The sequence below is a fragment of the Lolium rigidum genome, chromosome 5, assembly GCF_022539505.1.
Source record: "Lolium rigidum isolate FL_2022 chromosome 5, APGP_CSIRO_Lrig_0.1, whole genome shotgun sequence".
Taxonomy (NCBI): domain Eukaryota; kingdom Viridiplantae; phylum Streptophyta; class Magnoliopsida; order Poales; family Poaceae; genus Lolium; species Lolium rigidum.
The window spans coordinates 262,252,888-262,279,291 of record NC_061512.1 but is presented as its reverse complement, the minus strand read 5'-3'; the positions used below and the strand labels follow the sequence as shown (position 1 = coordinate 262,279,291).

At 43.1% G+C, this 26,404-nt stretch overlaps 3 protein-coding genes across 4 annotated transcripts; 2 read left to right on the top strand and 1 right to left on the bottom strand.

Annotated features, from left to right (window-relative positions):
- The first annotated feature begins 8,081 nt into the window (after window positions 1–8,081).
- Window positions 8,082–14,289, top strand: LOC124652412 (phospholipase D delta). Its single transcript, XM_047191422.1, has 10 exons — window positions 8,082–9,091; window positions 9,640–9,756; window positions 10,092–10,286; window positions 10,471–10,743; window positions 10,827–10,895; window positions 11,082–11,229; window positions 11,532–11,680; window positions 12,620–12,790; window positions 13,418–13,615; window positions 13,745–14,289. The coding sequence occupies exons 1-10, from the start codon at window positions 8,120–8,122 to the stop codon at window positions 14,036–14,038; spliced, it is 2,586 nt and encodes an 861-aa protein (XP_047047378.1). The 5' UTR covers window positions 8,082–8,119; the 3' UTR covers window positions 14,039–14,289.
- Window positions 14,290–16,739: 2,450 nt separating this feature from the next.
- On the top strand, window positions 16,740–21,474 carry LOC124654104 (pentatricopeptide repeat-containing protein At1g03100, mitochondrial-like). 2 transcript variants are annotated; one of them, XM_047193135.1, is made up of 3 exons: window positions 16,740–19,394; window positions 20,051–20,194; window positions 20,503–21,474. In XM_047193135.1, the coding sequence occupies exon 1, from the start codon at window positions 16,740–16,742 to the stop codon at window positions 19,062–19,064; it is 2,325 nt and encodes a 774-aa protein (XP_047049091.1). In that variant the 3' UTR covers window positions 19,065–19,394; window positions 20,051–20,194; window positions 20,503–21,474. The 2 variants fall into 2 exon arrangements, with proteins under 2 accessions (XP_047049091.1, XP_047049092.1); XM_047193136.1 differs by having other exon boundaries at window positions 16,740–19,402.
- An 811-nt stretch (window positions 21,475–22,285) lies between these two features.
- LOC124653103 (PHD finger protein ALFIN-LIKE 3-like) lies at window positions 22,286–24,549 on the bottom strand. The gene is made up of 5 exons (XM_047192161.1): window positions 24,532–24,549; window positions 23,643–23,715; window positions 23,490–23,540; window positions 23,127–23,346; window positions 22,286–22,677 (listed from the first exon to the last, which is right to left on the bottom strand). The coding sequence occupies exons 2-5, from the start codon at window positions 23,713–23,715 to the stop codon at window positions 22,599–22,601; spliced, it is 423 nt and encodes a 140-aa protein (XP_047048117.1). The 5' UTR covers window positions 24,532–24,549; the 3' UTR covers window positions 22,286–22,598.
- Window positions 24,550–26,404: the final 1,855 nt, after the last annotated feature.

Here is a 26,404-nt window from a genome sequence, read left to right as displayed (position 1 = left end):
AGCTCCGGAAGAACGACTCGTAGTCTATCTTATTGCTAACTCCAGTTCAAGAGCTACTTGGCTTGCTATAGAAATCTAGCTACTTAGGTGCTAGGATTAGGGAAAGGTTCCCTTCTATTACTAGTCTAGGTTTCCATAATAATTGATGCGGAAGTTGACTCCATTGACTTCTTTGATTGGATTCTTCATCTTGTTGCAGTTGACTCCCTTGTCTTCGAGTTCCACGGTAGTTTCTCCTTCGGTGCCTTGATCTAAGAAGGGGGTTTAAATGGGATAGAATGAGTACGAGCATACTCAGCAAGTTCATATTAGGAAATAGGTGTATCATGCACTAACTACATCCATAGACCAGAAAGTCATAGGCCAATGCAAGTTTTCATAAACATTTCTTCAAAAGGTTTATTTTATTCTGAAAACTATGCCCGTCAGTCTTCACAGGTTGACTAGAACTTCATGGAGTTCCTTTCCTGCCGCGTTCGCAGTTCCTTCCGGAACAGGGAGTGACAGACCACAATTTGATACACTCGCAGAGGTGCGTTACTTTTCCCACAAGAGATCTCACCCTTTTTGCCATCCGCGAGGACTTGCCCCCGTTCACACTTCCTTTGGTGTGAGGCCAGGTATAAAGATCCAAGCCCACACCGCCTTCTCCGCGACCGCAAACCCACCCTTTTGTCCACCCGTACACCTCCAGTAGACTTCCCCGATAATACGGCTTTACTCATGGTGTACTTTGGACAATCCTTCATAGATCGTAGAGCCATCATCACTAATGGATGGGGATTTAAAGGCCATCCCAACCTACGGCGAGTGCCTCCAACACCCCGCCGGCTCTACCAATCCGTTGGCGTGCGAAGGGAAAAGATACGGCCGGCTTCCCCAGAGCCATTATAGATCTCATGGTCAACGCGGTTTGTACGGCGCTAGAATCACCTGGACGGCATTGGTAATTTAATCCTAGGGTGATATAACCCATTGCAATGGAACCTCCACCATATCAACACATACCATGGTTCCATTGCCCACCACATAGTCATATTCATAATTGTAAAATAATATTTGCTTTTCAATGCATGAGTGATAAGTATAGTACTTTGCATATAGTTTGATAAAAATAATCAAATGACATGAGCAAGCGATGAACTTGCCTTTCTTGACTGCAAGATTATGCAGGCAAAAGCTTCGATACGTGAGAACTCCAAATGCTGAAATACCATCATTGTCCGGTAAGGACAATGTTTAAAGAACTGGCAAAGATGCTATAATGCATAGTATGAGATGCAATCGTCCCGAGTGTAACCTAACCTCGATGATTTTAGGATGGATGAGTTGTAAGGATTTCTTTAGGGTGTGTTGCACTTTTAGGATGGTTCTCAAACAAGGTTCTTATTAGGGTTTGGTTATATTAGCATCATAACCAAGTGATATAAGGCATTATAACAATCATACACATAAGAATAGTGATGGAATAGTATGTAAAGAACAGTTGTCAATTTTAAGTTCTACGGAACATGATTGATGATTACTTGTAATATACTTCAAAAGAATAACTTTTGAAGAACATGTTGTTTAAGAAATAATAAGGATTTCAAAGAAGAACTATGGCTTCTATGGTTTGATTGATATTTGTACTTCAAAAGAATAACTTTTGAAGAACAGGTTAAATAAGAATATGAACTACTATACATAGGAGCTATGGCTTTCTAGGGTTTACTATTGGATTCATTTAGTTCTCTAATAGGAACTAGTTGGTTCTTAACTTGTAATGGGTTTCTATATAGCAAGTATTGGTAGGTTTATTGCTATGGTTTCTTCTAAGCATCATATCAAAGGATGGTTATCAAGATGGTTCTATAAATTAGCTACTAGGGTTTACTATGGTTTCTCATTTGCTTCACTAAGTAATCACTAATAGTTTCTAAGCTAAGTGGCTTATCATATCCTAAATAGGGTTTAGGGGAATAGGAGCATGTGTTGTGAATTGCTACACAAGGTTGGTACTAGGGTTCATTATTGTAGTTCTACTAGGGTTTGATGGTTGAGGTTGATCTTAATGGTATGGTATATAGGAGTGGTGATCAATGGTACTAATCCAATTAACAAGTTAGGGTTTATACCTAGGTGGCACTAATTGGTTTTATGTTAGTGGATCATGACTTGTATTTGTTGGTCACATAATAAGGTTCTCTATGTAAGGTGAAATTCACATGATCACATGTGATAAGCAACTAGGGTTTTAGGGTTAAAGCATTTTCAAATGATCACATAAAATAATGGGATCTAGATTCTAACTTATAATAAAACTAGGGTTTTATAAGTGTTATTAAGATTTAACTAATTAACTTGAGAATTAAATATGTTTAAATATACAAGTTTTGAATTATCAAAATAACATTAATTTTTAGTATTTTCTTGCTTTATTTTAGTTAAGGAAAATGGTAGATGGTAATTTGCAAATTAGGGTTTATGAATTACCACTAATATTTCAATTGCTGAAACTAATAATCAAGAAAATTAATCTTAACATTTTACTTAGTTATTGAATAGTTAAAATTTAATTTTGAAACTTCACTAATTATTGAATTCAAATTAGAGTTAAAACAAATGAAACGGCATAATTAATAAGGTAAAAAAATGGATTTTTATTTTGTCACACATTTTTGTTTTATATTTTATTTGAATAGATTTTATTTTTGTGAGCATTTTGATATATTATTTATATTTTTCTGAGTTGAAATGAATTTTATATGATTTTACAAAGTTTCAGTGATTTTCCGGAATTTATAAATAAGTGGAAATACTAAACCTACCGGTTCACTTTTACCCCTAGACACAGACAGGTGGGACCAAGTCCAGGTCACCTGCCTCGTTGGCAGCTGACCGAGTCAAAGCAACCAAAGGGTCCCGCCAGACACGTCACCCTCGCCGGCGGCTAAACGTCGGCGACCAGTATACGACGGCGCTAGCGATTTAGAGATCCCCTGGATGCGCGGATAGGTGCTCTAGAATCCCCACGACATGAGGAACACGATGGTGGTGGCGGAATGGGCTAATGGTCACCGGAGCTTCATCGGAAACCATGTACCGCGGCGGTGCTACTCCGGTGGAAATCGAATCAGAGGCTACAGGAGGTTCTAGCATGTGAGATCTAGCTCTACAGATGCGTATGCTCACCTTGAAGCTCAAGGTGTGGTCGGCTCCGGCGATGGTCGACGGAGACGACGGCGATTGGTGATTTCCCGGCGATGTGCTGCAGAAGGGAACGCCGAGATTGATCCTCCACACGGCTCCCCTGGATGCTGGGCTCCTCCCAGATGCTCCTTGAGTCCAGGCGCTCCTCCTGGACCACGCGCCAGAGGCTGGGGTGGCCTCCTCCGTCGGCTTCGTCTTCGACTCCGGCGACGGAGAGTGGACGAATTTGGGATATAGGGAGTGTCCGAGAAGGTTTGAAGTGGTGGAGGCGATCAAGGCGTGCACGGCGATGCCCTCCACCTATTTATAGGCCAAGGGAAGCCCTGTGGCCTCGACACGGCGACGGCCATGGTCGGGAGGTGGCGGTCTCTGGAAACTTCTGCTTGGTAAAGATCTTCTCGTTCGCGGATAAGCTCGGACGCGATTCGAGTTGGGCGCGGTTCTGAGAGGTCTGGCGACGTCCGGGGCAAGCTTATCGACGATGAGATCGTGGCCTACTGGCTCCGCCGCGCTGTCGAGCTCGGAGACGACGACGGCGAAGTCATTTCTCCACGCACGATTCTTAAAGCAAGCGAAACGGTATTTGGACGTGGGCTGGACTGCTTCTGGGCTTCAACGTGGGCTGCTGCTGGGTTGGCTTTGGCTGCTGCGGTCCAGGTAAGTTTCCCTCTCTTTCTCTTTTCAAATTTCTATTTTATATTTTCTGTTTTCTATTTTGTTGTTTGAATTCAAATTTGAATTCTGTTTTGTTTTGCAGGTTCTAAATTATTTGAATATCATAACAATTTGATAATGATACTCACTTGTCTTGTTTTGTTTTTAAACAACTATTGAATTTTTAATTGAAGTGACACTTAGTGAGGTTTAATTAACAAAGAAATAGGTTTAGCTTTTTATCTCACTTCCTTTTAATTTAGGAACCAGATCCATTTAAATGGTTTGAAATTTATAGCTGGTGCATAAAGAACTCATGATTAGGTTAAGCTAGTATTTAATAATATGGATTGTTCACATATAATTCTCCTTATGGCTAGAGTTTAAATTAAATGATAATGAGAATGAGATGAATTCATCATTTTATGTGAAGGATTATTTCTTAGGGTTTAAGAAGATGATTGAACATTTTATATTTGTTAATCTTGGTTAGCAAATTTCTAACTTGAATCATTTAAAATGGATCCAAAGCTCATTATGGTTAATTCATTTGTTAAGGTGATGATTCAAACTAGGATACATTTTCCTATTTGGTTAACTAAACAAGTACTTGGTATACCAAATAGAATTGGATATTGGTTTTACTCTTCTTACCAAATGGCATTCGAGTCCATAAGCATAAATGGCTTGATTTATTACTTGTGATCCATGATTCACAAGTGGAGACATAATATTTTATGTGGGTTGGATCCTATGGGAAATGGTTTAGGGTTTTGGGAATACTTCACTAATTGAATATAAACAGGCATGAGGCATGGCAGGGTTCTACTTATAATCCAAAGGGATACTTGGATTGGTATTTAAATGTGGTCTAGGGTTTTAGTAGTGATCACCAATGTGATACACCACTAGGTTTAGGGTGTGAGCAATAGTTAGGTTATGTTTAGTTGACTAAGATTATTTCTCTACACAAGGCATGAGTATTGGTCTGGGGTTAACTACTAGTGATATACTTATTATTTTATGTGGTAGATGATATCTATTAATCATATGGGTTTAACTTATCATCTATATCTACAAGGTATATTCATGCATTAGACAAGATCCACTCATTCCTCACTAATCACTCTTTATCATTCCTCTCATCACACTCACTTAGATTCTTAGGGTTTCTAATTAATACCAAATTGTGATGATTATGGAATTGGTTTCCTAAGGTCCTACTCAAGAGATGATGATATGATCCTCTAAATATATGGTTTGCCTAGGAATTCTACCTTGGTATCTTCTGTAGCTTGTTCTTCAGGAAATCTGATAAACCTTCTTCTTGTGGTATGCCTCCACCTCCTAGCTTCTTCATCTTGATCCTAGCTAATTCATATGGAATGGCTCTATGTGTTTGTTCCCATGTATCATGGTACTTGATGAGCAAATGGATGAAGGGTATGGCTCTATTTATAGGCTTGGGCAAGCTCTAGTGTCATGACACATAGGTGGTGACTCTTGTGTTGGTTGGATGAGTAAGGTGCTTGGTTGTCATGCCCTCATCCATAGCAATCCTTTGAGCATGAGGTGGCAAAGCTTGGGATGCAAGTCATGTAGATATTTTCATCCCATGTGGCAAGATCATTATCCTCTCATATGATTTATTTTGGATAGCCAAGTGGCATTTGCTACTAAATATCTTGTGGATGGTTTTATTATTGTTGATGAGTCACTATATTATATTTGATTGGATTTATATTATAATATTGGTGAAAAGGTGGAAGTTGAAGGTTATTCCTCAAATTTGGATAGTTTTTGTTTGATTTCACCAAGGCATGATCATATGAGTTTCAAAGTACTCATAGTTACTTTTATTCAAATAGTTTGAACTATAACTCGTAATGTAAATGGATTTAGTTTTATGATATTCCATATAATTAATAAGTTATGATTTAAATGAGAATGTGTGGCTTTTATGCACTTTAGACCCCGTGGTTTACCTTATTTATAGGTGAATTAAATTACACACAAAAGTAGTTGCTAACTTTTAAGTGTTAATAAGTTAGGGTTTGATTCTTAAAGAATGTGTTGTTGAAAATCTAATTCCATTTGATCTAATCCATAGATCAAATCATTTCTACCCAAAACAAGGTTTTAGCAAAGATCACAGTGAAGTTTATAGCGCTTGACTTGATGATCTACTTCAATTCCAGCAAGTCAAGTGAAACTTCGGTTCATCGTGGTAAGTTTTATTTGAAGCGCGAAAATTCCCCGGATTTTCTATGCATGAATGCAATGCACACTTTGGTGTTCTCTCATTTTATTGCCTCTAAACCTGGGATATTACATACTACTTCCGCTGCCCGCTGGAACGGGGAGGTGGACGTCGTCTTCATCAACAACCGAACGTGTGACCGAGTACGGAGGTGCTGCCCGTTCGTGGCGCCGGAAGCGATCGTGATCAAGATCTTCTACGCGCTTTTGCAAGCGGCAAGTGAACGTCTACCGCGAGCAACAAGAGCCTCATCTTGTAGGCTTTGGAATCTCTTCAAGGGTGAGACTCGATACCCCCTCGTTGCTACCGTCTTCTAGATTGCATCTTGGCTTGGATTGCGTGTTCGCGGTAGGAAATTTTTTTTGTTTTCTATGCAACGTTATCCTACAGAGCAGCCACTGGCTCCATCCCAGGACCATCAAGAAGAACAGGGTGGTTTTTTTTCAGCCATAAACACATTCTGGTGCCTCCTAGTCTCTTGATTCATGTTCAGACTTTGATGGGCCACATCATTGGTATTCTCGCATATCTGCCACATACTTGCAAGGAAACGAGCTGCACCCCGCTTAGGGCGCATAGAAGAGCTGAAACTAACAGCCGGATCATGCCTTTCCTTGGTCCTGCGCTCTGAAGGTATCAACTCCGGAATCTCAAGTTTGTGTCCACGGATTGGAAACTTGAAAGTCTCCATCTTTATCACTTGGGCTTTCTTATTGAAAGGAGCAGTCACAACGACATCAATAAGCCGCTGAATGTAGTGAGCAAAGTTTGGAGTCATGCGATTGCGAACAGAACGCCTCAACTCACTATAGAGAAAGTCACAGCCATGAATGTTTTGAGGGCCGCAGTAGAACATGAAGTTGAGATGATAAGCACGACAGTCACTAGAATCTCCAGATTTGCTGATCAAACTCTCACGGAACATCTTCGTTAGGACTTGATAAGAGTAATACATTCTTGAGATCAGTGGAGGAGCATGAGAAGGCTCTGGAGGATAACAGAATGCAATATCACCGTGAGTAAATTGTTCCTCATAGTGCATCTGAAAGCTTCGAGCACGACCAACATCAAATCCCATTGCTTCACAGAAGTCATTGTAGTTGCAAGAATACTGCTCCGTGCCGGACATTCAGGTCATAGTGCGAGCAGTATCATCATGAAACAAAATTGTGAAGTGAAACTGATGAACATGAGCTGGGCACACAAGATCAAGAAGACCCAAGTTCTACAAGGTATCAACCACAAAGCGGTAATCAGTGGCACTGAATATGGGAGCTCTTGCTTGTTGATAGCCCTGGGCTGCACAAAGCGTCATTCCTCATATGATCTGTAGAGAGTTGTAGAAATCATCCCAGAAACAACCCTGAGTCTTAGTCCAGAATTCCCTGTCATCACCAATTAGACTCTCTGAATCTCCTCCAGGCTGTAATTTTTAAAATATATAGAGAGACCTGTAGGTCGGGAGAAAAAAAAAGGGGGAATTTCCGGTAGATTTTCCGTATAAATAAATTCCACTTGAGCTCGTTTTGAACTTTTGTGCGACCGAATGGAAGAGACACCTTGGAGTGGAGGCAAAGGGTTCTTACCTGAAAACGGGACAAATCCTACCGTCCAAACCGTCTGCACTGCTGCTTTTTTCATATGAAACCTCTGTTTTAACTAATTCCTTAAAATAAGAAGGTCGTCCACAGTGGGAACGTAAAACCCATGCTTTAATTATCTTCTCAAAGATAAGTAAACCCCATACATACTATTTTAGGCTGGATTGCCAACTCCGAGATCCTCCACCACCTCACCCCCACCTCCCCCTCCAGCTTTGCCGGCCGTTCGCGGGAGCGCGCGTGGCCTCGCCTGCCGCCCCACCGCCACCGCCGGATTCCCCGCCGGGCAGCGGGGGTCGCCGCGGCACGTTGCGGAGGAGAGGTATAAACCACGCACGCGGGCGGGCCCGGCTCCGATTCCAAGCTGGCCGCCGCCGCCGCCGCCATTCCCCCGCCCACGGCGCCGCCGTCGATGGCGTCGTCGGCGGGCGGCGACGAGGCCTCCCCGCCCAAGCCCATCCTCCTGCACGGGGACCTGGACCTGTGGATCGTCGAGGCGCGGCTGCTCCCCAACATGGACATGTTCTCCGAGCACATCCGCCGCTGCTTCGCCACCTGCGGCACCGCCGCCTCCTGCGCGCCCAAGCAGGCGCACCCCGCCAACCACCGCGGCGGGGAGGACCCGCGCCGCCACCACCGCAGGATCATCACCAGCGACCCCTACGTCACGCTCTCCGTCGCCGGCGCCGTCGTCGCGCGCACCGCCGTCATCCCCAACAGCCAGGAGCCGCGCTGGGCCGAGCAGTTCTTCGTGCCGCTCGCGCACCGCGCCGCCGCGCTCGACTTCCAGGTCAAGGACAACGACACCTTCGGCGCGCAGCTCATCGGCACCGCCTCCGTGCCCGCCGACCAGGTCGCCGCCGCCGTCGACGACGAGGTCGAGGGCTGGTTCCCCGTCCTCGGGCCCAGCGGCAAGCCATACAAGCCACGCACCGCGCTCTTCCTCCGCTTCCGCTTCCGCCCGCTCGCCACCAACCCCATGTACCGCTGCGGCATCCCCGGCGACCCCGAGCAGCAGGGCGTCAAGGACTCCTACTTCCCGCTGCGCCACGGCGGGCAGGTCACGCTCTACCAGGACGCGCACGTCAACGAGGGGGACCTGCCGGAGATCCAGCTCGAGCCGGGGAAGCTGTTCCAGCACAACCAGTGCTGGGAGGACATCTGCCACGCCATACTCGAGGCGCACCACATGATCTACATCGTCGGATGGTCCATCTACGACAAGGTCAGGCTTGTGCGCGAGCCCTCATCCTCCAGGCCGCTGCCGGAGGGCGGCGACCTCACGCTCGGGGAACTGCTCAAGTTCAAGTCGCAGGAGGGTGTCAGGGTCTGCCTGCTCGTCTGGGACGACAAGACGTCGCATGACAAGCTCTTCATCAAAACGGTGAGGAATTATTGTTTAGTCTACTAGTACTACTAGTTTTGCGCCTAATTTTACTGCTTAGCAGTTTGAGGAATTTGGGACTGCCTCATACTATGAAATTTGATGTTGACTCGATGACAGGGGGTTATGTGATGTTGCTACATAGATGCCAATCTCCAATATATACTTGTAGTCAACATCAATTTAAGTAGTAGTGTTCAGCCAAAGCAGTACTACTTCTAGTATAAGTTATTTCCATATTCATATGAACCAAATGAGAAATTGAAGGGATGTCTGTTTTAGACTTGCAACATTTCTCTTATTACCTGGATATTTTGGCTTGGTTGTGTTTTCTCTGTTTTCAATTTGGCGTAAACTATGGCCACGTTCTTATGCAATTCACACCGAGGCCGTGTTTTCTGAATCTACTAAATAGGGTGCACAGTTTATCATGCTCATCATAATTCGTACAACCTGTTCCTTTTGGTGTGTGTGTGTGTGTGTGTGACTCTTAAGGGGTTCTTTGTGATGATATTTAAGAATAAGTCCTCCTTTATATGCTTTTGCAGGGTGGTGTGATGGGAACACATGATGAGGAAACTAGAAAGTTCTTCAAGCATTCCTCAGTCATTTGTGTTCTTTCACCTCGATATGCCAGCAGTAAGCTGAGCATTTTCAAACAACAGGCAAGTTTCAGACAGCATGTTTTATAGGTAGTTTGTTCAGTTTTTTTATTAACTGTAAGTAATGCTTATCAGATAAACTTTAATTAAGCAAGTTAATATTTACTCAGGCTTCCCCTTTTAGCGAGTAAATATTTACCATGTTGTGTTGGTGCCATATGGATAGTAAATGTACAACTAAGTTGACAAATAGGTTTATTCAAATATAATCAGGAGGCGGCAGTTATCTTGTGTTCAAAATAAGCAACATCTTGTTATGAATATCTTTTGTATTCTGCATGCTACTCATGTGCTCTTTTGTTTACCACATTTGACAATCTTGAACTTCTATCATGCAGGTTGTTGGTACATTGTTTACTCACCATCAAAAATGTGTGATGGTTGATACACAAGCTTGGGGAAACAAGCGGAAAGTTACTGCTTTTGTTGGGGGGCTAGATCTTTGTGATGGGCGTTATGATACTCCCCAACATAGGCTTTTTAAAGACCTTGACACAGTATTCGAAAACGATTATCATAACCCAACATTTTCGGTGAGTTCATTTTTGTGAACATGTTCTACACAACATCTCTATGCTCATCAAATTAGAGTCGAAAAAGTAAGCTTCCAGAAGCTGGTGCAATGAATGAATGCCTGATTGCCAGTGCTTTTCTTGCACCACGTTTATCTTATCGAGTTTTAATCTTTGTAGCATCATATGTGTTCCCTTGATGCAGGGAAGTACGAAAGGACCAAGACAACCATGGCATGATTTGCACTGTAAGATTGATGGACCAGCTGCCTATGATGTCTTGAAAAATTTTGAGCAACGCTGGAGAAAGGCTACCAAGTTCCGTAATCGATTTAGGAAAGTAACTCGTTGGAAAGATGACGCCTTGATAAAGCTGGAGCGTATCTCATGGATACTAAGCCCTTCGCCTAATGTTCCAAATGATCATGTTAGTTTGCGGGTTTCAAAAGAAGAAGATCCTGAAAACTGGCATGTTCAGGTCTTAGCACTGCTCTTATAAGTTCTGCTTATGTTAACACTTGTGAATTCTAGGCACTCTTTTAACATATGTTAATGTTCCAGATATTCCGGTCAATTGATTCAGGCTCTCTAAAAGGATTTCCTAGTGAGAGCAAAGAAGCTTCAAAGCAGGTTAGTCGGGCACATCTTCACTTTTGCTTATATCGTGGCAACATTGGGAATATACTCCTTGGCAATGTTCAGCAAATCTATAGAGTTTGTGGTGCTGTTTCTTTGCAAATTTTTCCATCCCCTTTCCTGTGCCATTAATTTTTTTTTTTGGGTATAAAGTACTAATTATTTAATGGACTTCTGCAGAATCTTGTGTGCCGAAAGAATCTCATAATCGATAAGAGCATCCACACAGCATATGTCCGGGCAATCAGATCAGCGCAACATTTCATTTACATAGAAAATCAGTATTTTCTTGGTTCTTCGTACGCATGGCCATCCTATGTGAATTCAGGTTGTGGTTCTTTTTCATCCCGCCTGCAACTTGGCATGTTGATTGTTACCATGCATATTCTTCTGCTGCTGAAACATGGCAAAACAGGCACACACATATTTTGGTATAAAGTACTAACTATGAAAGTAGGAAGAAAACATTAATTTATCTTTCTCTTTCTACTTTCATAACACAGGTCACATTCTTTTTATTCCCATTCATGCTTTGTTGCTGATGGTACTGCTGTGTGAATTTTTCATAGATACTAAATGTTACAACATGATTTAAACATACTGGAATTATGATCCCTTGGGATGTTGCAGGTGCCGACAATCTGATACCAATGGAGTTGGCCCTCAAAATTGCGAGCAAAATTAGAGCTGACGAAAGATTTGCAGTTTATGTAGTCATACCAATGTGGCCAGAAGGAGTCCCTACCGCAGCCTCTGTGCAAGAAATTCTATACTTTCAGGTAAGTTGTATTATGTAAAACCATTATAGTGGCTCTTAGGAAACCCCAAATCTGAGATTTATCAAGAAATGGATATCCCAATCTGAGATCTATTCATATCTGGATATCTCATTCCGCGTTCCAACTTCAATCTCTGCCCTATGAGCAGATCTGACACCTGAGAGCACATTTGCATATTCTCTCGTGTACGCTGGTTTTTTTATTTTGCTGGTTGCGTCCATTGGTTGTTTTGGTTTTCCTTTCTTTTTGTCTTGGGGTGTTACGGGTTACTGGTTCCTGGGCTTCTTTCCTTCCTACGGGTGGGATTGCTCCCAGTCATTGCGTGATTGCGGTTTATAGCGGTGGGTTCCGACTGACGTTGCATCACGTCATTTACTTCTTCGCGTAAATCAGTAAATGTCTTCTTTTTGTTCCTCTGGTCTGGAAGTCTCAGGTTCTCCTATCACTCCAAGTCTCCAAATTCATCATGATAGCGACGAGTTCCATGGGTGGTGCTCTACCCTCTCTCACCGGCATAGGCTGCTGCCCTTCCAGATCCCTCCTTTTCGCAGGCCTGTCGCCCTCCCTTCTGCCGGACTGCCTCCCCTGCTTCTGACTCATCTAAATTGCCACCATCTTGTCTCTCCACCGCTGCTGACCAGCCCGTGCAGCCGAGTCCATTGTGCGCAGCTTGTTTCGCTCATGATTCTTTAAAATCTATAATCTGCACTATGAGTTGAATGCCTGATGGCTGTTGATACTTGATAATTTTATGCTTGATTTTGCAAGAATACTGCAAGGAACACATAATTATTTAAATTTACGTAGTATTTGGTAGAACTATCATTGTGTTTGTGTAGTGTGACATGGAGTGTGACAGCTTATTTCTAGGCTTGAATAAAGTATTTTCACCTTCATTGAGAAGAAAAAATATTAATGGTTTATCTTTTTTTATCTCAGGCTCAGACAATGGAGATGATGTATAGAGTAATTGCACAAGAGCTCAAGGCCATGAATATTGAGAATGCAAACCTTCAAGATTACTTGAACTTCTACTGTCTGGGCAACCGGGAAGAACCATCAACAAATGGCAGTCCCGACTCAGACAAATCTTCAGATAAAAGTGCAGCGGTAATGTGTTGTTGTGTGCTTCATTCCTTCATAAGAAAGACCATTGTGTGAAATTGATCTCTTGTATCAGCATTAAGCCTTACATGCTAGCAGCTTAGTTGTCAACATACTCCATGCTTGTGTGGTAAGATTATCTTTCTGCCTTAACTTAGAAAAACAAAGAAGATGGTAACGTGCTAGTAAAGGTCATAACGTATATCTTCGAAAGTTGCTTCTTACCTTATAGCACAAAAAGTTGATTTAGCCAACTGTTCTTATGGTAGGGTCTTTATTTCTAAAATTCTGAATTACTTACTGTCACACTGGTTGACTTATGTGTTAATTCTGGTTTTGATTGTTGGAATTTATATTGTAAAGTTAATGTATATATATTTATTCTAGACGGTAGGCAAATGGTCAGCTTTTAGTTAAAACTCTTAACCAGGTAACAAAGCTTGGGTAGGAATATATATTGCTCACGCGGGATAGGTAACATGCCATTGAGCTTCCATCACTTTAACCTACTCTTGTTGTCTGAACAAATGAATATATTAATTATGACTTTCATGGGTACAGTCCCAGCCTTTCCCTTTCAAAAAATTTCATATGAATTTTAATTTAAAAAATTCCTCCTCTTTAAATTCATAGGGCCTGGCTCGAAAATATCGGCGGTTCATGATCTATGTTCATGCAAAAGGGATGATTGTAGACGACGAATATGTCATTCTGGGGTCAGCAAACATCAATCAAAGATCCTTGGCTGGTTCAAGAGATACTGAAATAGCAATGGGCGCCTATCAACCTCATCATGCATGGGCTACAAAGGGGGGTCATCCTCACGGCCAGGTTTGTCAATCGATTTTCTCCTTCTATGGGATCTGCTGAAGTTCATCCTACTTTCTCTTCAACGGGTTAGCAGAACCTTCTATGATGCAGCTTTCATATTTAGCTAATTCACTGCATATCCATATACAGGTATATGGATATAGGAATTCTCTCTGGGCTGAGCACCTTGGGGTGGTGGATGACCGCTTCAAGGATCCTTCAAGCCTGGACTGTGTAAGATTAGTGAACCAAATAGCTGAAGAGAACTGGGAGAGATTCACGTCAGAAGATATGAAAACATTGCAAGGGCACCTCCTCAGATACCCGGTGAGGATAGAGCCTGATGGCAACATCGGCCCTCTGCCAGACCAAGAATGCTTCCCTGATGTCGGTGGCAAGATCTGCGGAGCTCCAACCTCACTTCCTGATTCGCTGACAATGTAAACGTCATCCTAGCGCTTTTGAGAGTGACTTTTCCACACCTGTAAAAACTACATGATTTTTTCCTGGATTGGCGCCGGAGTAGAACTGAATGCGTATCGTGATCGGTCATCACCCATAGGGTGGCGTAGCGGAAGCCTGGGTTGCTAATGGTGTTTGTAGAGCTGTTGCGTTTGTAAGAGTTTCCAGTCTGTAAATGAAACACGACAGGGCCACTGATAGTGTTGGTCATTTCTACGGTCACGACAGGATCATATTGCTGGTGTTCGTCATTTGATTCATTTTTACATTCTGTGAATGACATGTCAGTTCTACGCTCACTACAGTTTGCAACCATTTTCCGTGACAAGGATTTGTGACGAGGAGCAACAAGAAAAATAAGGAAGAGCAGAACTTTCGGGCCTTCAGGGTGCCGGAGTCGTGTGTGGGAGAGGCCACAGCTGTTCCGCGTGCATGCGGGGCGACCTCATCGTGCGCTACAAGGTCCGCGCGGTGGGAGGCGTGGTGCTGCCGGTGTTCTTCCACCATGACACCGCACGGAGGTTCGACCAGCCCTTCCACCTCCACGACACGGACACCTTCTTCCGAAGCTACACCGCGCGATCCACCAGATCACCAGATGCTCATGCAGACGCCGGTCCTCTGAGAGTTCGACCTCGGCGCCGAGCCGCCGACAACTGTGGACTGTTTCCTGCCCCATTTGCTCGCTCCCATCAACGTCGACCTTTTTCGATGCGCTGCTCCTGAGTGTTGTTTGGCTCCACGTAAATTCCCAGCATTGTAGAATCCATGTATGAAAGTATTGAAAGCCACAATATCATATCCAATCCACTCATTATCTATTAGACACTTTGCCACCTGGAGTTTCCTAGCTCCAGAGAGGCCACAGATTGCAGTAGTAAAACTAGTCATATCTCTGCAATACTAAACCTAAACATATCTAGCCCAATGCCCTTGTTCAATAGATCAACCAAGAGCTTGAAGACCCTAGCAAAAATCATTGATGTCACAAAGCCCAACCATCAGAGTGTTATAGCAGAACACATCATCATGCCAGCCTAATTCTTCACTGTTCCAGCAAGCAGACTGCTTCTGAAAACCTCGAGTCTCGGCAAAAGTAATCAAAGACAATACTCACACTCACTGTCTCAACTGTCGGCAACAACATAAGTCATACCATCTTGTGGTTTCTGCACCCGGAGAATAGGATGGAAGTACAGATGCTTTCTTAAGACAACATCATATTGACAAAAATACAATGGGAAGCCAGTTGCTTTATGGTGGCTAATGATTAATGTGCATCTTCATTTTCCCTACATATAAACTATGGAAACTAGCTCTATTATCTGAAAATATTCTTTATAAATATTTCGATGTATAAGTGTTTTTGCATGTTTTCAGGAGTTGTGTAGTTGAACGTTTGAATCTGCAATGGTTAGTAAACTAATGAAGATTAGAATCGATGGTAGGGGGACCGACCATGACTCAAGAAACATGAAGCGAAAGGACCATACAAGATAGGACTATGGCATCGAGTGAGATAAGATGATGATCCCTCTAGCATACAAATCTTCTCTGAAAGCTGTGGTCTCTGGCTGGACTGCAGAAACTTTGAAGTGTCTTGAAATGAAACTTGGGACAACAATTTGCTTTGAAAAGCATCCTTGCAGGATCTTAGGACCACATTTTCAGTTAGTCCAACAAAAACATGACACCTCACAAGTCGAAGTCAATAACACAGATATCCTGGAAGATTTGTATGGATCCTGGATGGAGGCTGCGACGGAGGAGAGGGACTGCTGCGCCGGCGGGCATTCTCTCCGATTTGAGACGAAGAGGAGCAAGCGTGTCTGCAGAGGCAGCAGGAATCTCACATGGGCTTGGCCCAGATGTAAGATGCGGCCCACTAATGCATATCCAGCTGACCGGGCTCTTCAGCTAGCCGCCGCCGCCGGCCTCCAGCAGACCACCGCCGCGCCGCTCCCCTCCGTCGGCCTCCACCAGATCACTGCGCGCTGCTCCCCTCCGTCTCCCTCCACCAGGCTACCGCTGCCCTCCACCAGACCAACGCCGCTCCCTCCTGCAGGCTGCTCCTCCCCGTTCCTCTCCTTCCTCCGTTCCTCCCCATTCCCCGACTCCACCCTCAGCCCTCTGGCCCTCTCAAGCAGCAGGCTAAGCCAGCAGCCAGCAGCCAGCAGCGAGGCACGGAGGCAAGCGGGCCGGCGGAACCTCGCCGGTTTAAACCTCCACTTCGCACTCGCAGGCGCGCGCGCGCGCGGCAGCGCCACCCACCCACCGCAGGTACACAGTCCTGCCGCCAATGCCTTACTAAAGGTGATGCACAGCTAAGCAATGATTCGATTCGCTGCTCCATATTCATCTTACACTTACTGAAAGTCTAATTCTACTATCCCTTTGGGACTTGGAGTTGGAACAGGGCATCAACTGGAGAGGCTTGGAGCTGCTTCGTCATTCTCTGAAGAGCAACCAAGCAGGTAATCTGCTGTTCCTAGCTCTATACATATACTTTTTTCTGAATAAAAAAAAGTAGGAAGTATCCCGACATCGCGCATTTCCGAATGGCGAGTTTAAGTGTCCGTATCGGTACCCGTATCCGTGCATTTTAGGTTGCAGCAGCTCTCATTTTCTGTTCTCCACACTCGTTGATTTTATTAACCTTCGCTTCTCTGTCCATGGCAGGCAAATGCTTCGTGTTGGAAGAATCTGTACAAGACCGAATTCAGCCCGTGCTGTATTTGCATTCCTTGCGGGTCCACAACCTTTCGCTGGTCGTGGCAGCACGTATCGCTTGGACAGTAAGTTTCTTGGGTCTAAGTGCACCGGTGATGAACATATAGGATTCCTGAACCAGAAACCTCATGTTGGTAGTTGCGGCGCTTGCTTTTCCACTGCTACCGAAACGGTTCTGGTCCAAGCCCGTGACTCGTCTCAGCTAGCGTTGGAGATAGAGAATGCGATCGATCAGAAGAGGTTTGATGATGCATGGAGGGCATATGAGAAGCATGTTCACATGGACGGATTCCCAAGAAAGTCTGTTTTGAGTAAGCTCATCAGTGGCTTCGCGGTGACCTGTGATGCTCACAGGCTTAACCAGTCATACAGTGTGGTCGATCATGTGTCTCGAGACAAGTTTGAATTGCTGGAGAGGGAGCCCCTGATTTACCTATCTCTTATTCTAGCACGTTGCGCTCTTCCTGATCTTGCAGTCAATGTTGTGAGGAAGTTAGTAAAGATGGAAATATACCCTCCCGTTGCTGCATGGTCTGCGATCGTAGCACACATGTGTCAAACTGCAACCGGTTCGTTTCTTGCTGCCGACATGGTAATGGAGATTGGATATCTTTTCCAGAATAATAGAGTTGATCCGCGCAAGAAGAGCAATCGTCCATTGCTATCAATGAAACCCAATTCATTTACCTTCAGCATAGTTCTGACCGCATCCCTCTTGTTTGGCACTACTAAAAAGGCGGAGCAGCTTCTTGAATTAATGCCCAGGATAGGGGTGAAACCGGAAGCTAGCTTGCTGATTGTCATGGCCCGTATATATGAAAAGAATGGACACAAGGATGAGATTCAGAAGTTGAAGAGGCATGTTGATGAGGCCTGTGGTCTAAGTGAATCAGAATTCAGGCAGTTCTATGATTGCCTGCTCTCCTGTCATTTAAAATTTGGGGATTTGGATTCTGCTGTGGATATGGTGTTGGATATGCTTAAAAAGGGTAAAAATGCTAAACGATCAATAGAAGCAGCTAAAGCAGTCCTCGAAGCAGTTGAGAATAACAAAATTTATCTTCCTTATGACAAAGCAGGCACTGAAAATCCGGGTTCCCCAAATAAATCTATGTCTACTGATAGCCAAATGCTGAACTATGTTTCATTCTTCAAAGACAAGAGCTTTGCAAAGCTTGAATTAGAGGCGAGAGAATTACACAAGTTATCATCAGATAAGCTCCAGGAACATGTCGGACTAGTTAAATCTGAACATGGTATCCTCCATCCAACTGAAACAATGTATGCCAAACTTGTCAAAGCTTTTCTGGAAGCAGATAAGATCAGTGCATTGGCATCATTTCTTGTGAAAGCAAGCAAAGAAGACTCTCCAGTCTCTGTTGAGAGCTCCTTTGTTGTCCAAGTAATAAGCGCATGTATTTCTGTTGGGTTATTAGAGCAAGCACATGATCTTCTTGACGAGATGAGATTTTCTGGAATTAGGGTTGGTTCTTCCATTTATTCGTCGCTCCTAAAAGCCTACTGCAAGGAGGGCCATCATGAAGATGATATAACTGCACTTCTGAAGGATGCTGATCAAGCAGGAATTCAGTTGGACTCAAGCTGCTATGAACATTTGATACAATCCAGGGCACATCGCAATAACACCACAGGTGCTCTCCATCTTTTTAAAGAGATGAAGAACTCAAACATTCAAAGATCTGGTCACAGGGAGTTTGAGATGTTAGTACAAAGCTGTGATAACAGTGAAGCTGCTTTGACGACTAAGCTAGTAGAAGAAGTCAGAAGTGGCCATACGGTTAATCATGCTATTCATGACTGGAATAATGTTATACATTTCTTCTGTAAAAAGAGATTAATGCATGATGCTCACAAAGCACTGAGCAAGATGCGTGTTTTAGGCCACATGCCAAATGCACAAACTTTCCATTCTTTAGTAACTGGTTATGCTGCTGTTGGTGGAAAATATGTGGAGGTGACGGACTTGTGGGGTGAAATGAAAGTTCTGGCGAACTCCAACTCAATGAAATTTGATCAAGAACTATTGGACTCTCTGTTGTATTGCTTTGTGAGAGGTGGTTTCTTTCTTCGAGCAATGGAAGTTATAGAATTGATGGAACAATGCAAGATGTTTATAGATAAATACAAGTACAAGTCCCTGTGGCTTAAATATCACAGAACATTGTACAAAGGTAAAGCTCCCAAGGTGCAAACAGAAGCTCAATTGATAAGGAGAGAAGCAGCATTACATTTCAAGAGATGGATTGGGTTGACATGAGAGTGAGATTCTATGAGCACTTCTAAAGTTAACCACAGAGCATCCCCAATTATCAACTTGTGCAAGGGAAGAGGATCACTACGGCCAACGGGAGCTGAGACACTTCCGACGGAATTGGTTATCTTAGATCACCTACAAGTATACAGTTGGTGCTGCACTTTTATCCCATTTTTCCAATAGCGAGCTCCTCTTAAGTGGCTTGGCTTGTATTGACATTTTGCTGAAGCTCCCACTGAACATGTGCGCCAATTTGTTAAATGTTAGACAAACAGGCTTTGTGATTTTTAGAAGGTGGAACATTGCACTGCGATGCGAGCTTTAAACTACTATGTGCGATGGTGCCCTCAGAATGTGCTTATGACTTACTATTTGGCATTTATTTTCTCAGTTTCACTTACTGCATTTCTAGCGTGCATATTTTTCTACTCTAGATCATACTATAGGGTAAGAATTATATAAAGTCAAATCTTTTAACTTATTCTTTTCATCACTTGTTTTAGCGATGCTCTTTACCTATAAGCTTTTCCCTCTTGTTTTCTCTGTCTCCGTTTACTAATAACTGACAAGTCTATTTATATGTATTATGATAAGAAATTGGTTGAAAACAGTGAATTATACATACTCAGTTCACAATATAAATAGCTTAGGACATTGACACGTCTTCAAAGTAACACTTCAGTGGTAATTTTTCAAAACATATGTTATTTCACAAAAGTAGTTATATAATATGGAATTTATTTCATGACAATTGTAGTAATATCAATTTGATATTTTATTTGTTCATAATTTCTATAATAATTGACACAGATTCTATAACTGCTTATAAATCATGCCATGTTCTCTGAATCTACTAAACAATCATGCCATGTTCTCTGAATCTACTAACTGGGGTGTACAGTTTATCATCCCCATCATTATTCATACACCCTGTTCATTTTGGTGTGTTTGTGATGACATTTATAAGCCCCCTGCCTATGCTTTTGCAGGATGGTGTGATGGGAACACATGATGAAGAAACTAGAAAGTTTTTCAAGCATTCTTCAGTCATTTGTGTTTTTTCACCTTGATATGCCAGCAGTAAGCTGAGTATTTTCAAAGAACAGGCAAGTTCTGGCAGTAGGTTTCCTAAGGTATTTTGTTTAATTTTTTAATAAACTGCAAGCAGTGCTTAGCTAATTAAGAATTACTCATGCTTCCCCTTTTAGCAAGTAAATATTTACCATGATATGTTGGTACCATATGGATAGTAAATGTGCACCTAAGCTGACAGATAGCTTTATTCAAATAAAATCAGGACATGACAGTTATGTTGAGAAAAAATAAGCATTATCCCATTATTATGAATATCCTTCGTATTATAGCATCATGTGTGTTCTTGTAGCATGTTAATCTCATTGAGTTTTAATTTTCTAGCATCATGTGTGTTCCCTTGATGCAGGCAAGTGCGAATGGACCAAGACAACTTTGGTATGATTTGCACTGTAAGAATGATGGACTAGCTGTCTATGACGTCTTTTTTTTAGCATCGCCAGAGAAAGGTATCCAAGTTCCGCGATCATGTTCCAAATGATCATGTTAGTTTGCGGGTTTCAAAAGAACAAGATTCTGAAAATTGACATGTTCAGGTCTTAGCACTATTCTTGTAAGTTCTGCTTATGGTAACAATTGTGAATTCTAGTCACTTGGAGCGAAACAGGCACACACACATAATAAGCGCATGTATTTCTGTTGGGTTATTAGAGCAAGCACATGATCTTCTTGACGAGATGAGATTTTCTGGAATTAGGGTTGGTTCTTCCATTTATTCGTCGCTCCTAAAAGCCTACTGCAAGGAGGGCCATCATGAAGATGATATAACTGCACTTCTGAAGGATGCTGATCAAGCAGGAATTCAGTTGGACTCAAGCTGCTATGAACATTTGATACAATCCAGGGCACATCGCAATAACACCACAGGTGCTCTCCATCTTTTTGAAGAGATGAAGAACTCAAACATTCAAAGATCTGGTCACAGGGAGTTTGAGATGTTAGTACAAAGCTGTGATAACAGTGAAGCTGCTTTGACGACTAAGCTAGTAGAAGAAGTCAGAAGTGGCCATACGGTTAATCATGCTATTCGAGGATGGGTGACATGGAGACCGAGGCTGGGAGGATGAAGTTGCTCCGGTGGTGTAGGAGGTTCCCGTAGTGGAGACGCTTCTGTTGTTTTTTAGATGCTGGGAGTTGTGGGGATTTGGAGGCAGTGCAAAGTTTTCAAATAATCTGGGAGTTCGCAGGCTTTAGAGTTATCTCTGTAGTCTTTGAATCCTCATTTCTTTGGTCTGTAAAACTGAACAGGTTGATGGGTGTGCGTTCCGGTGGTTGTGGAGTTTTGGTTGAAACTTTGTAGCTGGGTTTCTATTAATGGAAATCGGGGAGTTATCCTGTTGCATAAAAAAGGCATTAGGCCTATAGATAGTGACTTTTATATATTGTAAATTATGTAACGTGTTATGACTACGTACTTATAAAGGGAAATCTGGGCAAGGACTCACCGAATGTTGGTAACCAGACCAAAATGTTCTAGAAACTTCCTAAAATGGGGGGAAACCAAAAGACACTAGGGGCGTGTTTGGTTGGTAACAAAGCCTTTTCCCATATCCGGTGGGCCAAAATTCGTTCGCTTGAAAGCCTAGGTCGTATAGAAATCTTCCATAGCATGATGTTTAAAGAAGGCCAAAAGTTGGCTCGAGGGAACGGCCGATTCAGTTGTTTTTTCAGAGGCAGACCTTGCCGAGCGTCGCATGTGTGTTGTTTTGCACGCGTTGGGAAGCTCGGAAGACGGATCTATCGCTTAACTCCCCACTACACTCCCATCACCAGTGCTGCTCAAGCAGATTCCAGATGACTTGATCCTCTGGACATGCAGGCCTCCAAAGTTGGAACAACATAAGCAAACTGTCAGCTCAGCTACGTAGTAGGACGTCATGGTGCGCCGCCGCCGCCACCGAAGCCAACTGCAACGAGCAGGTCTTCCCCAGTGCAGCGCTCGTCACAGCCTCCAGCACGCCCGGCGCCCCCATCAGCTCCCGGTCGAGTGACCATGCATAACGTGGTACTCCGTCGTCTCAGCATCTAAGTCTGAGGAGGGGTACCTCTGTGAGGCGCTGCATCGTTCACCCTGCAGTGCTATCTGTCTGTGCGGAGAATGTAGTAGCAGTACCGATTAGAAAGCAAGACGATAACTGGAAGCATATATAACTGATTATGTTCATAATGCATGGCAACCCCACATTGTATATTGGCATAGCATTCAATTACTACGACAGATAAAAAGTTGGACAACCTACAGGTAGGCTAGGAAACACACACGCACATGCAGCATCAGATGGTTACAGGCCATGTAAACGGAGCAACCATTTTTCTTGGAACCTTAAGCAAACTAATTTAGTCTGGGTAAACTTCACGTGCCAAGCATTAAGTGCTCTTCGGTAGAACTTCCCGCGTGCTGGATTCGCCATCAGGAACAGCCACCTTCACAACATTAGGATTTGATCAACAAGTACATTTGTACTTAAGAACCACCACATCTCTCATTAAAGGCAAAGTGCGTATCTCCTTCAGGAGCTCTTTCCTATAAATACAAAGGCATATGGTAAGTTGTGTTTTAACTTCAAAATTTCCTACTATAAATATGAATATAGCAAATATATGCTTCTTATCTGAAGTAGCTACGTGGAGAGTTTCTCAGTGTTATGCTGATTTTTTCCACTCAATTAATTATAATAAGGATCAAGAATGCCTTTTTCATAGAGATGGATACCTATTGTTTCTCATTCAACACTTACATAGTCATGTGTTACCATAAATGTATCCACATGTGAACATCTGGATGACTAATACCAATACTACCTATATAATTATAGTATACTAATGTTGTATTGTAACATATTTTCCAATAGTACGCATAGGTATAGAGACATGCATGCACTAATCTGTTATTACTTATATTGCATATTGTATTTCCAAAAAAGGAGACATGCATGCATCTAGTAAGAAGCAAACCAACCAACAGAGCCAAACCTTTCTTCAAGGGTAAAAGAGGAGGACAGATATGCTGAGAAAGTCGCAAGCCAAGCATAGCTGAAATCTGCAACTATCGTAATCCATTCGATTAGTGACATCCCTTCTTCAAAGGGAGGTAACGGCTCAGGCTGCGGAGGAGCCTCGGAGCATGGATATTCAGCATGTCGCAGCTCCCAGCTTTTGTCCTCCAATCCCCATAGGCACTTCCTTTGATCATCTAATTTAACAAGCAATGACAAAGCGGTTTAATTGCATAACGTTAAAAAATAACTCCAAACTGTACTAAAGTAACCCAAGGCTGCTTGTTCGAGAGTCATACTAATAAAATTCATTCAAAAGTGAAAAGACAGAAAAAAATACATGGTGTCTCCTTGCCAATCCTTTTGGCTTCCTCAACAATTGTATCCAAATCTATATAAAAAAAAAGAAAATGACTTAACAAGAGTAATCATAGTACAGAGGAAAATAAAAGCAAATAAAATTATAACATGAAAGCTATGAAGGTTAAATTACTTGCGGTGAGACCCTTGATAAGGCCATCTCGACGATGCTGAAACTCCTGAAGCGCAGCGTGCACCTTGCTCATCTTATGATCACAAAACCAGATTGATTGAAATTAGCGAAGATGGAGGGCAGCAACACAGTAGATAAGTAGCGTCAAGGCTATCTGAGTAACACAACATAAGTTTAGGTTGAATATAAAAAAGAATTTTCAATGGAACATACAGGACTAGGCAAGAAAGTCAACATCCATACTAATAACATGGAAAATATGCAACAATTCAAAATGGAAAATATTTATACCAGAAGATAGCTTTTCTAGTCCACCCAGTTTGGGATGAAGCAATCGAGCTGGCAACTGCACCAAAATTCCAATCAAAGATTCAAGAACCAATGCGATGAGCACACCAAGCAGGCAAGCACTAATGCTGATTCTTTTAATACCCCGTCAATCAAGTGGAATTGTGAGTCACCCTTCCTACGTTTAGTTTTTTGTGAGACAAGATGCCCTCCCATACCGACATCGCTCAACGACCACCTGCCAGATGCGTGTTTCCTCCCATATAATAACATACGAGGTCTTGTTTGGTAAGCAGGGGTGGGTTTAGAGGGGATTATCCCCTAGGGGCCCAAAAAATTCCCCAGGGACCCGTTTGGTACACACACAAGGTAGGGGTTTCGGATTAGGTTTGACCATGTTAGAAATGTTGTGTTATACAATTGCAAGTTTTGTCCATGGGATGCTCATGTCATTTTCACGAAGCTAACATGTGCTTTTATCGACTGCAAGGATTAGACACCAGTCTTTTTTACTGAGAAAACCTAGGGGTCGGGTTGATTGCAGAGATTATGTGAAAAATAGTGTTCAGTTAAATGATGATGATAATAATAATCCCCTCACCTTGAAGCGAGGGATTGCAAGCCCCAAGGGACTGGGGATTTGGTGAACCCCTCTTCTTTACCTAGTCCCCTAGATTCAAACCACCTCTGTTACTGTCATGCAATAAAAAGAAGCACGCACGGACGGAACTAATACGGTTTTCCTGCTTGGAAAACATGATAAAGCCTGTCCTCAAACAACCTATGCGTGCACGCACTTGATAAAGCCCGTCCTTAGTGATTGGGGCGGGCAGAAAAGAGAGGAAGAGGAGAGGTTTGAGACCTCACCTTGTAGCCGGAAACAGATCGAGGATTGCCTCCGCTAGCGACGGCCTGCACCCCCACGTACGAGCGGGTGCCTCCCCGCGCGCGGAGGCGGAGCAGTAGGCCTGCAACCCCACGGACTGGTGCGGCAAGCGGAGCCCCTCCCGGAGATGAGCGTCCCTCCCTCGAGGCTACCTAGGGATGGAGGCGGCGAGTATCGATGGGGAGAAATTGGGGGAGCAGAGAGAAAGGGGCGAGGTAGGGGATGGGAATTCGGGACTCACGCTGACCTGCGGGTCCATCCTCCAGTCCAATTCTTTCATCGGCGGAGTGGCGACGCACGCTGGCTGAGTCCACCGTCACGCGACCCCCTTGACCAATCGGCTCCTCTTTTTCTAAATAATTACTTCTTTAATAATGTACTACTATTATTTTCACTATAATACGCATGTTAATGCTACTCCGTTCAAAAATAGTAATTTTTAGAGCATATTTTGCTAGAATTGCTAAAAATTGAAAATATAGCAATTTGATCCAGAAACCCTTTGTATAAGTGGTCATGTCACACAAAAATTTGGCAAGCTTGCTATATTTGCACCTACACTTGGTATAATATTTGCAAAGGCAAGAGGCACTTCGTATAATTTGCAAAAAAAAGCATGCACGAGGTGTGAAAGTTCCTAACTGCTCCTCCCGCATGACGCCGGGGCCGCACCACCTCGTTCGCCACTATTGGCGCACGTCCACTACTGTCCTGCCTCCACCGCCAGCTCCCACGCCCCTGCCGGACTATCATGACACCCATGCGCCTCTTCCCAATCTCGATTCCGGCCGATTCTTGATCCGTCAATCTTCGGAACCGACGTGTAGGCCCACCTTGGATACTGGCCAATCTTCATGGGCCCCCAATTGGGCCGGAGGAGGTAGTCAAATGTTGGTTACCCGAAGGGTAATGCCCACATCACAAGTAAGCTATGCAATCAGGATAAAAAGCAATGAAAGGATAGGTGTTTTTAGGTTTTGTGTGTGTTTGCAAGTGAAGAAAGTATTTTTGTATTTTCGAAATAATAAATAGCAGAAGATATAAAGTGTGATAATTGTATTGGGAAGGTGTTTCTAATGGTTTAAAATGGATCGAGCTTCATGGATTCACTTGTCTACTCTCTTTTTAAGTTGTAGTGGACACAAACAATTCATCAAAGATATAATATTGGTGGAACTTCAACATGTGTTTGATAAAAAAATCATATGGGCATCTGATGCATGTAAAATGCATGCATGAACTTTGCAGTTTGTTGACACATATTCCCACATATTTGCAATATATATGATGTTATATCCATGTTTTATATTGATTTTTGGATTTACCAATGACCCCGTTTATTTTGGTTATAACTCTGCAGGACAGGAAAACTTTGTTTTGTGTAGTTTTAGCTTTCAGGGACCTAAACGAAATCAAATGGAGCTAGACCTTTGGGGATGTCAATATTTCATCAAGAGAAACGTTTGGAGCATTTAGACCTGACGAGATGGGCTAGGAGGTCCGAAAGAGGCATGGTGATGCGCCTAGTCAAGGGGCGTGCCACCCCATGCTCTTTCCCCCCTCAACTATCCGATTAGCTTGATTAATT

What these genes read in the sequence shown, in the direction of transcription:
- LOC124652412 (XM_047191422.1), top strand. Translation starts at nt 8,120, where the DNA reads ATGGCGTCGTCGGCGGGCGGCGACGAGGCCTCCCCGCCCAAGCCCATC. An exon ending in ATCATAACCCAACATTTTCG is followed by an intron (nt 10,287 to 10,470) that starts GTGAGTTCATTT and finishes CCCTTGATGCAG; the next exon opens with GGAAGTACGAAAGGACCAAG. An exon ending in GCAAAGAAGCTTCAAAGCAG is followed by an intron (nt 10,896 to 11,081) that starts GTTAGTCGGGCA and finishes GGACTTCTGCAG; the next exon opens with AATCTTGTGTGCCGAAAGAA.
- LOC124654104 (XM_047193135.1), top strand. Translation starts at nt 16,740, where the DNA reads ATGCTTCGTGTTGGAAGAATCTGTACAAGACCGAATTCAGCCCGTGCT.
- LOC124653103 (XM_047192161.1), bottom strand. Translation starts at nt 23,715, where the DNA reads ATGAGCAAGGTGCACGCTGCGCTTCAGGAGTTTCAGCATCGTCGAGAT. An exon ending in GATTGGCAAGGAGACACCAT is followed by an intron (nt 23,347 to 23,489) that starts GTATTTTTTTCT and finishes TTGTTAAATTAG; the next exon opens with ATGATCAAAGGAAGTGCCTA. An exon ending in TCTTTTACCCTTGAAGAAAG is followed by an intron (nt 22,678 to 23,126) that starts GTTTGGCTCTGT and finishes TTGTATTTATAG; the next exon opens with GAAAGAGCTCCTGAAGGAGA.